Genomic DNA, 14,345 nt, shown 5'->3' on the forward strand with positions numbered 1-14,345 from the left:
GCCCACAAGCAGTTTCTGGCTGCCATGGGTGGCAGTCATTCTTTTGGTCAGGATAGCCAAGGCATTTCTGAGGTGCTGGAATGTATTCTGCTGCCGCACTACTGTGAAGAACGAAGTAGGTGTAAGTACCTGACAGCTTGGATCTTGACAGGCTAATTTTGCAGATTTGCATATCCATAGAATTAGTGGATGAAACTTCCACTCACGCTGACCCTGTAACACTCTGCTCTTCGCACAATGGGGTGGTTGTGCACCTCCACAGTGGTAGAAGCCAGGGGAATCACTGACGTGTAAGCGAAGGCCATGGAACTGTGCCCACCCCAGGGAAGGTCAAACCTGACTTGTAGCCTTGTTCAATAACAGGAGGTAACAATGGGCCAGAAACAAATGTATTAAACCCCCACGAAGAACTGGTATTTTCAGCTTGAGAAAGAATCCTTTTTACTCTATGAATAATATAACTGCTCCTCCCTTCCCCAAGTTTATGCTGGTTTTTGATGGGGAACGTTTAATGTTCTGGCAGAAGTAGTGGCATTGGCATCTTTTGGTGCAGGCTAGATGCTGAAGTCAGAAGAGAAACCTTTCCTCAGGTAACACTTGTATTGCCTGCAGCCGGAATTTCACTCGAGATCAGGTTTGACACTATGCGTCAGCTGATGTCTGTTTATGCGTTAGTATTTACCCACTTTGCGTGGACCTCCCTTCTCGTGTCTTCCCAGCTGCCAGCCTGTGTGCTGGAGGTGCTCTTTAGACACTACGACTATCCCAGCAGCCAGGTGTCACGAACACCTTTTAAAACACGGCGCCGATGAACAGCTTTCCAAACCCGCGGGGGAGGTTCGGGTGCTGGGTATATACGCTCCTTCTGGAAAGGGGAACGCAGCCGCGGCAGGCGGGGGAGGCTCTGGAAAAGTTGGGGTGAGCCGAGCGGGGCGCGGGGGAAGCCCCGCCGGCCGCGGGTGAAGCCCCGCCCCGCCCCGCGGCGGGAAGGCGGAAGGGTGTCGGGGCGGCCCCGCTCCCCGGCCTGCGAGGGCAGCGCCCGGTGCCAATGGCGCGGCGGCGGCGCCGGCACCTCCGCCGCTGAGGGAGGTGCGCGCCGGGAGCCGCCATGGCCGCCGCCCTCCGGTGCGCCCTTTGCAGCTGCCTCCTGCTCTACGGTGAGTCCGCCTCTGGCCTGGCGGGGGGCGGCGGCGGGAGGAAGGGTCGCTAGGGGCGACCGGCTTCGTTCTCCGGGGCCGCGCTGCCCCGAGAGCGGCACCGACAGCGAGCGAGCGGCCGGCCGGGAGCCCGCCGCCGCGCCGTCAGGGTGCGGGGAAAGGCCGGCGGCCGCCTTCCCGCCCCTCGCGGGGGGCTGCGGGGCGCGGGCCCAGCTCTCCCTGCCCACGCGCGTTTATCTCCGCGAAGGCTGTGTCTGTGCTGGGAAACTGGAGCTTCCCTTTTCGGTTTTGGACAATTGCGCAAGTCCCAGTGATGAAAGGCATGTGCGGGAGCAAAACCGCGCTCTTCAGGCAGGGTAACCGCGGGCTGCGGGAGCGCGGGTGTAGCTGTGCCCACAAAGCCCCCACGAACCGGCCTCCCCCGGCTGCCAGGCACGGCCGCTGGAACTGGCCCCTGATGTACGTTCCCCAAAACAGGCCGTGTTTGAGACTGGGGTGTGAGCTGCCTACAAACCTCTCGTTTACAAAGTACCAGACCACAGAAGTATCTTCTCATCTCTTTGGATCCATAGTGCTGAATAAAAAAAACTTCACCTGGAGGCTTTTCAAGTAGAAAACGCTCCCAGGGAAGCGAGCTTTCAAAGGCATCGTGCCTTTTACAAGCGTACGTCAAACCTTTGGAGGGAGCTTCCTCAAAGCATGGACAGTGCCCTAGGGAGAGTCCTTACAGCCAGGACCACGTTCTGCGGGAGAGGAGAAACCAGATGCCTTCTACTAGCCAGATTTTTTTTCAGCTGTGTTGTTCACGCTGTCTTTGCAGTGTTACCTTGCGCCCGTCTTCCTTAGTGTTCTGCGTACCTGGGATTTTGCAGGTGGGAGAAGGTGTGGGAGCAGGAGGCCAGAGGTGCCTGCGAAGGGCAGAGCGTGCGCACGGGCAGAGATCTCCAAAGGCGAGTGCCCGAGTCGGGCACCAGTGAGGGCACGTACGCACAGGGACAGCATCTCTCACGGAGGTCTGGGTGCAGGGAAGCGAGCAACTTCTGCTTTTCTGATGTGAAGCGTGTTTGAGTTGATTTGTAGGAATTGATTTTTTGTTTAAGCAGGGTTTCAATTTAAAACTCATCTGCTAAAGGGGGGTAACTGACACATTCATTTTGTGTATTTATGCATCAACTATAGACATATAGGTTATTTTTTTTCTTAGAATTTACGTCATTAGATTTTACTGCTGTAACATTTATGCAATGATCTGACCTGACAGGATTTGTTTGCAAACCTCATTAAATTCAACAAGGCCAAGTGCAAGGTCCTGCACATGGGTTGGGGCAATCCCAAGCACAAATACAGGCTGGGCGATAAGTGGGTTGAGAGCAGCAGCCCTGTAGAGAAGGACTTGGGGGTATTACTGGTTGGAAAACTGACTATGACCCAGCAATGTGCGCTCACAGCCCAGAAAGCCGTATCATGGGCTGCATGAAGGGAAGTGTGGCCAGCAGGTCGAGGGAGGGGATTCTCCCCCTCTGCTCCACTCTCGTGAGACCCCACCTGCAGTGCTGTGTCCAGCTCTGGGGCACCCAACGTAAGAAGGACACGGACCTGCTCAAGTGGGTCCGGAGGAGGCCACGAAGATGATCAGGGGGCTGAAGCACCTCCCTTATGAGGACAGGCTGAGTGAGTTGGGGTTGTTCAGTCTGGAGAAGAGAAGGGTCCGGGGAAACCTGATAGTGGCCTTCCAGTACATAAAGGAGGCCTAAAGGTGGCTGGGATAGAGCTAATTTTTTCTTCTTAGTAGCTAGAATAGTGCTGTGTTATGGATTTAGTATGGGATTCAGCATGAGAAGGATGTTTATAAAACAGTGATGTTTTCAGCTGTTGCTAAGAAATCAAGGACTTTTCAATTTCCCATGTCCTGCTAGTGTGCAGGTACACAAGAAGCTGGGAGAAACCACAGCCAGAGCAACGGGCCCAAACTGGCCAATGGAATATTCCATATTACATAACCTCATGTTCAATATATAGGTGAAGGTTGTCTGGGAAGCTTGCTCTCTCTCTTCCGGGATTGTGGGTTCGGGATTTTCCCTCCTTTGTGATCACTAGCCAGGAACGGGCTGGGCATCAGTTGATGGGTGGTGAACAGTCGCACTGTGCATCACTCATTTGTATATTCTACAATTACTATTATTATTATAATTATTATTTTAATTTTACTTTATTTCCATTATTAAATGGTTTTTATCTCAACCTACAAGTCTCCTTACCTTTACCCCTCCAATTCTCTACCCCAGGGTAGGGGAGGATAAGTGAGCAGCTGCATGGTGTTTGGCTGCCAGCCAGGTTTAAACCACAACAGTGTTCCTCTTAGAAAAAAAAAAACAAAACAACCAACAAATCAATCCATGCACCCGTGTTATTTCCATAGTGCTACTGGAGCACTACTTAGAAAAATTTGATTTTGACAATCTCAGTGAGAGTTCATGTTTGTAGCCTGATGGCTACATGCCAAGTCATAGGCAGTAACAAGTCAGTCATACGTAATAAATGATGATCATAAAGACTGTACTTACTGGAAATCATTGATGCTGGCTAATTTGTTTTGGTTGCTCAGAAGGAACGATAGGCATCGGGATTTAAATTAATTATGTTAAAGTCTGTTTTAAAAAAGTGTCTGAGGCAAGGAAGAGAAAGAAGGCTGTATTTAAGTTTGGGATGACTGCTGGAGAAACACATATTAAAATGTTTGTTTGTTTTCGATTGCTCCCACAGTATCTGGAATAGTGCCAAAACCCCAAAACACAAGAATTATTTCAGTTAATCTTCATAGTATTTTACAGTGGGACACACCTAGGTTTCACAAAGGAAATATAAGTTACACTGTCCAATCTAAGAGGTAAGTCTGGGGGAGTTGTGCTTTCTTTAATTCATGTTTTACAGCTGCGCGTGTGTGTGATTTGTTTCCTTTTTTATAGGAAGATCAGTAGCTGTCCATTTCTTTTAGCTCCTGAGAGGCTTATCTTCTGAGCCAAATAACAGAGCAGAGGCATTTTCTACACATTTCACACCTGAGGCAGCTTTCTACACAGTTTTTTTGGAACCAGAAACACATTTTAACGTTGGCTGTTATTAGCTCTGTGTGTGTTTTTTCTCTGTCATGTAGCTGTTACCTGCAATTCAAGAGATTTAGTCCTGCTGAGAGTTAGGACCTTACCTGGTCTTCGCTCCAGCAGCATTCTGTGCTCTGCCACCAGTGCAGCCAGCTTGCCTGCACTCTTAGTGGAAATCCCCAATGAACTGCAGGCTGCTGGGTCCTCCATTCAGTGCCTTAAACTTAGGACACATTTTCCGAGGACTCCTTTTGTCGGTTTTGGTGGGTTGATTTAGCTTTGATTTGGTTTAGCCACCGTGTCCTTCCGAGTTGGTCTTTCCTGTTGGGAAAGGTGTCTGTACGGCTGTACCAAGGAGGACAGCCGCTTAGCCTGCCCAGCGGTGGGCTCCCTGCCTGCCTGCCTGCCGCTGTGCTTGGCAAGGAAACCATGTGATGGGCCAGAGGTCTCACGTTCCTGATGAAGGTTGAATTCTTCGGCCAAGACAGGGTAGGATATAGTGCAGAGATGATGGCACCCACAGGCAGGTGCCTGCTGAGGGGAAATCCCCAAACCGAAGGTAGAGGCCACCTTAGTCAAAAGAAGATTTTTCTGGGTTCTGGTAGCAATTACCTGTTGATCACTACATTCCTAGGTGGGCTTTTGATACAAAACAGGAAGAATATCATGTATTAAACAGTTCTCAGTCAGTTCTCGGGCTCTGTTTTCTCTGGCTTTTACTTATATGCATATCTTAAAGACTGTTCTGAACAAAGTCCAAGTTAGACAGCAAAGCCATGCATAGCAATATTGTCTAATATTTGCAGACTTGTCTGATAACTCTGTCCGTTGAATCAAGTTTTGTAACCACTCTCAAGAAAAGGGCATCTGTTTACTGAATCATAATTTTAATCTCTTTATCATGGATTTATAGATGCATGTAAAATGCTTAATCATTACTACACACTAGTAATCATGTTTCTTATACACTGGATCTAATTTTTCTTGTCCATGAGTCATAATTGGTTGTATTAACCAAAAGATATGCCACTTTTCCAGTTAATTGAGAGGAAAGACATATAGTCAGTTATAATTTACACATCGTGTACATTTTGTTTCTCTTTCATACAGCATCAATTTCCCTGGAGACACATATGAAAATGTGAGCACAAACTTGAGACTCACAGAGTGTGACGTCTCTTCTCTGCCTGCATATGGAGACTACCTTTTACGGGTCAGAGCGGAGTCAGAAAATAACCATTCAGACTGGGTGACCATCAGATTTAAGCCAATGGATGACAGTAAGCCTTTTTCTAATCTTCCACAAAAAATACTGTCTGCTGTTAATGCACTTTTACAGTTTGGATCCATAAGAAAAGCTATAGCATGCAGGTAATTTTTAAATTTAATTACTTTGAACTATAAAATCTTAGTTGTAACACTTCCATTCTTTGAAGACAGAAGTTGCTGTCAGAAAGCATAGATTCACTATTATAGCCAGATGTTAGATACTGGAAACATCTTTCAAGTTTTTCAAAAACTCTGTATTTTTCCCTTAAAATAAGGATAATTTATATTTTTCAGCCAGGGAGAGCTTTTCTTCAGATTCTTGTGTATTCTAGGATTCAGATGGATTTTCAGAAGGATTCAGACTTCCTGTATATCTAAATAAGTTCAATTAGTTTCTTCATTGCTGTGTCAGGCAAAAAGCTTTCTTTATTTTTTTTTAATTAATTTCACAGAGAAAGATTCAATTTTGGTCAAGAAATCTTCATTGCACAATATTACCATTCTCTTAGTGAAGCTTTATGGTCTTTTGTGAGAGATGATTTAGACATTGCCTTGCATTAGATTGCACAACAGAGATGTTAATCATGTTGCTGTCACCTGAGTTTGGGAATGAGAGAGTGGTTTTTACCGATGAGCTTTGCTTTGTACATTCTTACTCCACTCATAAGCAAAAATAAAATTATTTTAGATTATGTAGTTAATGTTACCCAAGGCTTTTTTCTCCTCACAGCTATTAATACAAAACCATGCAGGAAGCTTCTGTTACACCTCATCTTTGAGGAAAAACTTTTTTAAATCCCTTTTTTTTCTTGTTCTGCCTTCATTTGCTTGAATTTCATCATTCTCTTCCTTGGATTTCAGAGTCTAATTTTACAGTTTACAGACTTGTTTTCCAAAATGCTTTTATTGGTTATCTCACCAAAAACATAAAGTTGATATAATTTAATTTGCCTAGAACAGAAGCACTGAAATATAGCATGAAAAAAAACCAACCGCCAAACAATGTTGCAAGTATAAATTAGAGCCAAAAGAAAATGTAATACAAAAAATATGGATATATTTTCAGAGTAGAGGGCAAACTTGTAAATCATTAACAGAATTGCAGTTTGACATATATATGAAAGAGCATGTGGCCTTCAGAGCAGACATGGCTTTGGAAAGGCAGTTTATTCCTGAATGGGAAAATCTGGGTATAAAACTACCTGGAAAGATATATCTGGGAGTACTGGCCAACTGGCCAAATCTCTGAGGAAGACATGAGAGTTTTTAATGTTGTCATAGCTGATCTGAGCAGAGCATCATAATAAAAATACCTGATATTCCTTTCTGTGTTATTATTTCTGCTAGTGCTTTTTTTAATAAATTCCACACTGTATTATGGGAATAGCCTAAGAAAATCAGAGTAACCAAGACTCTCTTCACATTATTTTTCATAAGTTCAACAATATATTTGTGAGCATTACATGAATGTACAGTCCAGCAAGCAGGGTTTTGTAAATCTTTAGTTCTAGAAGCACATATTTCTAGAGGAACGCAAAATTATCTGTATGTTGAGCTCTGCCTTTCTTCGACACTTTATAGTGTGACTGTAGGCAGGCAGATTTCAGTAGAGGCAGCCAAGGCAAACTTGTTAGCTGGGATTATAGGAGACTTTAATGGAGAGCTCATTGCTGACACAACATAGTTGGTAACTAAGCTACTCATGAAATAGTTTAGGTAGTGGCACAAAAACATAATATAGACAAGCCATTTACAAGATGCGAGAATAAAATATTCAGTCTAAGGAGTGCAATTGGTAAGACATGCAGAAATAATTCAAATGTTTCTGTTTTTCAAAATGATCACAATGATTAAAACACTCACTAGAGGGCCTACTCAGACGAGACAGATGTTGCAGCAGCTTGGCCCAGAGGAGAAGTGAGTAATAACCTATAAAAATAGTCCTTCCTCTCCCAGGACTCGCCACAGCTGGCAAAAGAGAACTGAGTTAATTTAGGGTATGGGAAACATAGTCTGCAATAGTATCTGTTATTTAACTGCAAAAATAAATGCTTTTCAACACCAGTTCTATAAGGAAATGATTTATTTAGCCTGACCCATGAAAGAAAATTAATTTAATAGATGAAATTATTTAAAATGTGAATTGTCATGGGTTGTGTAAAAATGTCAAATTGAAAACAATGTGGAACTGAATGCTGTTCTTTCTTCTCTTCCACCATTCTAATATATAGCAGTCATTGGGCCACCTGATGTAAAAGTGAAGTCAGAAGCTGGGTCCCTGCATGTGGATTTCACAGGCCCTTCTGCTGAACATAAACATGACAAGTGGCCTCTAAAGCAATATTACGGCTCATGGAATTACAGAATACTGTACTGGAAGAAAGACAGCAATACAGAGGTAACTTCTGCTTCCTGGGCATTGTGACTCCATGACTTTGATTTATGCTTTTCTTGATAAAATAGCATGCTCACGAAGTTCCAAAAGCTAACGGTATTGAAGGGAAAATTTATCTCTACTAATTACGGTGTAATAGTCTAGTCACTACAACTGCTATTCAGAGCAAATGGCGGATAGCTGTGTAGTTAAACAGTAGCATGGATATAATTTGCTCTTTCCATTATTAGAAATAACTGGTACATGATGAGAGTTTATTCCCTCAGTTTAGTGATGTGTTTATTTGCGATGCAGTCTTCCCCACCAAATCTCCGTATTTCACGCATATAAGCAAGGGTAAACTTAGAAGCTGTAACATCAGCAGTATCTGTGATCATGGCAATAAGCTGACCTAGATTCAAATCTCATGTCATTCAAGTATTTGTGCTCTTCTTGGGACCTTGGGCTTTGAATACCACCTTGGATGAGGCCTTATATTAGCCGTGGTCATCTTCACCTCTTCAATTTCTATCAGTCGTAATTTGCTTTCTTCCTCTCATGGCCAGCCTCTTCCACAGCCAGATATGTTACTCAGGCAAAAGACTTCTCTATACGAAATGCATGGAGAAAGATCATAAATAATATTTTAATGATAGGTCTTGAGTTCTATTACTGGAAGATACCAGTCACAGTATAATTAGTGCTTTGTACATCAGTACAATTTTCATATAATAGGACTCCACTGCATATAATTCTGATTTGTATTTGTTACCCTGCAAAATTCTTTGGCATTCAAGGCCAGAAGATGAGGGATCATAATTTCCCAATAAACAGACTGGTTTTCAATTTCCAAACTACAAGGCATAGTCTATGTAACTTCATAGGTTGTTTTTTGAAGTGGATGCTTGCTCAAAATGTTGAAACCCAGCTATAGAGTCTTTTCACCCCTGAGAAAGAATCTGTTACTATGTAATGGGGCATGTCATAGGGACTCCTATACTCTGCAGGGACCATATAGTTACAGGGACATAATCAATCATGCCTCTAAACAGCAAGTTGCATCTGCTGTCAGTCATCTAATAGCTTCCACAAGCCTTTTTGCTTTCTCTCTTTTTTTTTTTTTTGTTGTTGTCTAGATCATCCATCCTACTTGCTCTGTCTCAAATTTAATTATGTTTGCCCGTGACAGCACTCTTAGTTGATCTCATTTGGTTAAGCAGTTGTTTCTCTGTGCAGGCAGATCTCATTTATCACATCTCCATAGGCCTCTTTAGCCTAAAACTTCATTAATGCTTCCAGAAGCAGCCAGAAAGTCAGTGACGGTGATGGTCTCACACTCTAACCATAGGCGAAATCAATGTAGAGTTATCAGTTATGTGATACAGACAGGGCATTTCATTCTGCCTTTAAAAGCCTTATTCACATTGCAGCTATAACTGCTAGGGTTTGTCCTACTAAATGTAATTTTAATTACTTGGCTAGTCCATTCACTGGACTCGTGCTTTTCAAATTTTTTATATTCTTCTCTGTTATTAGGTAACTCACATAGATACTAAACATAACTCTGAAATATTATCTCAGTTGGAGCCGTGGACAATATATTGTATTCAAGTGCAAGCAACTATCCCCGAGTGGAACAAAACAGGGAAGCTGAGCAGAGAGCTTTGCGAGCAGACAACCCACAACGGTAATACCTGGTGAATCACAATGGAACACGCGCTGTAGGAAACTGGGAAATGTGCAAAGCCATTCAAAATGAAAATCGTGTAATGTGTAAACCTTCCAAAAGTGGATGTGTTTGTCACTGTAGTATTGGTGGTTAATACGTGTGTGCCTTTGGAGCAGAGAAGTTGGAAATGAAGTGAAAACTACAAGCAGTATGGCACCGATGGCATGATGCTCTGCATTCCTCGTACTCTGAAAATCAGAGTTAAATGGAGCAGAGGCTCCTCACTGATCACACTGTGTGTCTGAATTTCTTTTACCATCAGCTGTATTCATTGTCCTGTGAAAGCCTTTGTTCCGTATATTTGCAACCGAAAAAGGAATTGGACCATGTGTTGCAGTCTCTTTCATCTGTGGTAATATTGACAGTGTCTGTCACAAGGCTAAGCCATGATGCTCTTTCTCTGTGAAACACAGCAGTTATTGATCAATAATATGAACACATATTTTTGTTTAGATACTTTCCTTCTCATTTCAAAGGCAGTTAAGTATAAAAGCACTTTCCTTTCTAGCCATGCCACCTTAGCTGCTGTCTGAAGTCCAGCAGTAACCACCAGGTGGTCTGACCCTGTCGTCTTAGCAGGGAGCTTCATGTCCCTAGTTAAAAGAAAGGATGGGGTCCTGGATACTGTCTTTTTCACAGGCATAATGGGTATTTCAGCTAACTTACACCCTCAGATAACGTGTGGAAAATCAGAGACAGAGACACAGGTTAATGAGGAAGCCATCTGGGGGAAGCCTGGGGAAGTTACTGGGCTAACCCATTTCTCATATGTTTTTCCTCATAAAATGTTTCCTCGTGTATTTTTCCTACAAGCATACTATCTGCATGTGCTGCAGCTGAATTGCAGGTGGGTTTTGGTGGTGGTGTTGCTTGTTAGTTCATGGCTTGAACAGTGCTTAGCAAGCATAGGTTGGTTTAAAACATTTGTACAGTGATGTATGGATACATCTGCATTCCCATTGCCTGTTGTGAAATCCCCATGCATGACATAACTTTTTTTAAAGGCTCAATCTTACAGACTTTTGTCCCCTGCTGTGTTTACTTTGCTGCCATTTGTACAGATTTCTTTAAGACAAAAGTGGAAGCCTATACTCTGGTAGTGTTACGTGTCAACTTCTACAGTCCTGAAACACCAGACTGGGCAATAGCTTTTGACATATGGTTTTGTTGGTCTTTCTTCCTTTAATCATTTGCCTAGTATTGCATGTAGAATCACCAGTATGTGTAACTGTAAATGTCTAAATATGATGGCTTGTAAACTTGCTTTATTAAGAACTTCCTCAGCCTATTCAGACTGAAAATTTAAGAGCCAAGAGGTATTTTGCAACTGCGAACAAAGACTTATGTTTGCAGTTACAATTTTGTAATAGTTTGGGGTTTTTTTAAATTCCATAGAGAAAGTGGTAATTTGAAATGAATATATTCATAAATTAATAATCACAGTTCTAATGTGGGTTTTTTTCTTGTCTCTTGCAGGTGTAACTCCTGTGTGGATAATTGTGACCGTTCTTATAGGATCAGTGTTGTCTGTTGTAATATCTGTTCCTATTTGTTTCTTTTCCTTTTTGTATCTATATCGACTCACCAAACATGTTTTCTGCCCTTCATATATTTTCCCACAACACTTGAAAGAGGTTTGTTTTTTACCTAACGCAATTAAAATCAGCCTTTTCAGCAGAACCACCTGTTTTTCAAAGGCCTTCTGTGCCACAACCTTTAGAGCTTCTTTTATTTTGCCTTCTTTCATTTCCACCTGATTGCTGTAAAGTCCATCTGTAAAGTGCAGACTATTCTAAGGGGGGTTTAGGCTATAAGGAGCAGTGGTGGTTATCTGTTGTTACCTAGTTGCTGAGTATGGTAAAACTCACTCTTCTGCCAAACATAAAAAGCCATTCAAAGAAGGTTAAATGATGAAGTCATGACCTTTGGAAACAACTGACAAAAGAAGGTACTTTTCAGCATGAGAAAGGTAGTGGGAGTTAGCTCATTTAATATTTAATTTTTGGCATTATAAGGTCACAAATTTTGCATGAATGTTACCTCATTTTTTTTCATCAAGTTCCGTGGCACTGCATAGACATAAGTAAAATTAAGACTTCCATTTGAAGTATACTGATGTATGATAAACTCTGAAATACTGTCATTTTGAACTGTTCTGCACAGAATGGTCCAAAATATTTAAAAGCTGAACAATTAAAAAACTTGGCATAGACCTTTATTACTGAAGCAGCTGCGTAATTTGTAATATGAAGCTTTGTATGGCTTAGAAACTGGATGTTTTCTTTCATTTTACAGTGAGAGAATAACAGGTGTTAACCTTCAGTTCCTTATTTTAGAGGGTAAATAACTGAGATATCCATCTCCCCTGTCTCATTTTAGACTTAAAATTACACTTTGTTCTGAAACAAAGTTCTTTCACAAATATGAGTTTTAATTTAAAGAATGGAGTGAAGTCTGAAAACTGAGTTTTAATTTATGAGTTTTAATTTAAAGAATGGAGTGAAGTCTGAAAACTCAAGATAAAATGAGAGCAGAGAATGTTAGCCATTACTATTGGGGAATACCACTGACCCTGTTACCCATATAGCAACATAAAAAGGCTGTAGCAGAATCTCCTCAAATCTGATCAACACAGAGTGTGGTCAAATTTCGTTTTGCTCAGTGGTTTCTCACAAGAAAGGGAGAGTTTTCATTTTTGCTAGTGGGTTATAGTGTTTAATCACAGTAATCAAAGTTCAGTCATGCTTACCTAAAATGACATCTATCAAAGGCAGTGGTTTCACTACATGAATATTTGAGATTGCAGGTTACTGACAGAACATTTCAAATCACAGTTTGCTAGAAAAAGGTCTAATAGTAGTAATATTAGTATTTATTTTTGTAATTACAGCAAACAGGACTCCTGATAGAGCAGCTTGTTTCTTATGTAAAATGCACTAAGTAATAAACAGGGGTCAGGTCACAAGAACAAAATGCAGTTGTACTCCTCCAGCCACTACCAATAAAATGAACTGCCACTTCAGCTGCCAAAAGGAGTGGTTGACGTGTTTTTACTGCGTTGAGTAGGTGTGCTGTTCTTGTGTTGACATTCAAAATACAGTCATACCCTGCCAAGTCCACATTGATTCTTGAGGCTGGTTCCATCTTATCAATAGAACAGGGAGTGGGAGGAAGTTGTGATATTTCGGTACTAAAATTAAGTCATCTTTCTCACTGAACAGCATAGTCCCACAAATCTCCCTCCCTCTCCTTTACTTGACTAAATGGTTATGGTTTATGTTGACATTTAAAGCATCACTATTTGATGTCTGAGCAGACAGGTCTCCAAGATGGCAGAAACAATTCACATCTCTTGGAGCTATTCAACAAATCCTTCTGCAGACTCCTTCACCTACAGTCAAGTCACACTTTTAGGTTTTGTTTCTAAGCAAAACCTAGGTATTTTTTTTTTTTTTTAAGAAAGTTTATATTGCGAAGAAGTCACTAACCCCTGGGGTACCTTCTTGCAAGTAAAGGCACTGCTGACTTGCTTCCAAGCCTTGCACAGGATGTTAAAATGAGCAGAGAAGTTATTACATTGTCGCTACTCTGGGACTTCTAGGGATTGAGAAAGCCAGCTGATGTGTGGAAAACAATATAAAACATATTTCTAAGCAAACAGGATGGTATGGCTGGTGCAGCCTAATTCTCATTTCCTCTTTCCTTCATAGTTTTTGAGCAACCCTCCCAGTGGTTCGCAGCTTTTTTCTCCACTCCCACAAGAAGAGCATCTTTTTTATGACAAACTAACCGTCATTTCAAAAGAACCCAAAAATCAGAGTGAGGAGTCTGGGGATGAGGCCAGCAAGACAGCAGAGCACCTTCAGGACTCTGAACAAGAAGATTCTGATTCAAGAATAGTACCAGCTTCAGAAAAGGCCTAAATGCACTCCTCATACTTCACTCAGGCCAAAAAAAAAAAGCAAACGGGCTGTTGAGTTTATCTTCTTATTGCTGCATTCTTAAGACAGTAAAAATTCTTATATGAAGATGTGTACACAGACTTTTCATAGAATCATATTATTTTTTTAAAGTACAAGAAACTTGACTATAAATGAGGAATTAAATGATACATAATTTTTGCCACTGTAGTGGCTCACTGTTAAGTTGTAGCATTACCTAGGATCATATTGTGACATTAATTTAAAAAGCAAATATATATATAATACCTGTTAATTTCACTTTGAATAACTATTTATTGCAAAAGCTAATCAGAATGGCATATTGTATAAGGTTTGTAAAAGAAAATCATATTTTGTAAAGAAAGACCTGATCTGGCTTATTTTTTTTAATGAGAAATTGCATGTATTTCTTAAGGATATTCCTATGGGCATAATCCTTCTATTGAATATTTTTTTACCTGATGCAAAATTATATATTTGTTAGGATGTTGTGAACCTGGTATGAATAAATCAAACACAAATATTCAGTGTGTTTTGCATTCTGAGGTGTTACTCATACTTCATCGCTAAGGATAATGGGAACATACCAGTGCCCTGACAGGTAGCCCCCTCTGCTCAGGTGTTGCTCAGTCCCCTGAGCCTCTGCCCTGCAGTTTCTGAAGCTAATTAAATTTTGCCTACCTAATCCAGAGTCCACTGAAGTCTGTGGAAAATTTCACAGCTGAAGTGGGAGTTAAAATGTTCATTTTACTTATCTACTGATAACATGTTCTT

At 41.6% G+C, this 14,345-nt stretch overlaps 1 protein-coding gene across 1 annotated transcript; it reads left to right on the plus strand.

Annotated features, from left to right (window-relative positions):
* The first annotated feature begins 1,003 nt into the window (after positions 1-1,003).
* On the plus strand, positions 1,004-14,098 carry IL10RB (interleukin 10 receptor subunit beta). The gene is made up of 7 exons (XM_074814251.1): positions 1,004-1,157; positions 3,921-4,044; positions 5,369-5,538; positions 7,759-7,925; positions 9,438-9,588; positions 11,107-11,264; positions 13,341-14,098. Exons 1-7 carry the CDS (start codon positions 1,109-1,111, stop codon positions 13,551-13,553), a joined length of 1,032 nt encoding a protein of 343 aa, XP_074670352.1. The 5' UTR covers positions 1,004-1,108; the 3' UTR covers positions 13,554-14,098.
* Positions 14,099-14,345: the final 247 nt, after the last annotated feature.

This window comes from Strix aluco, chromosome 2 (assembly GCF_031877795.1).
Source record: "Strix aluco isolate bStrAlu1 chromosome 2, bStrAlu1.hap1, whole genome shotgun sequence".
NCBI classification, from domain to species: Eukaryota; Metazoa; Chordata; class Aves; order Strigiformes; family Strigidae; genus Strix; species Strix aluco.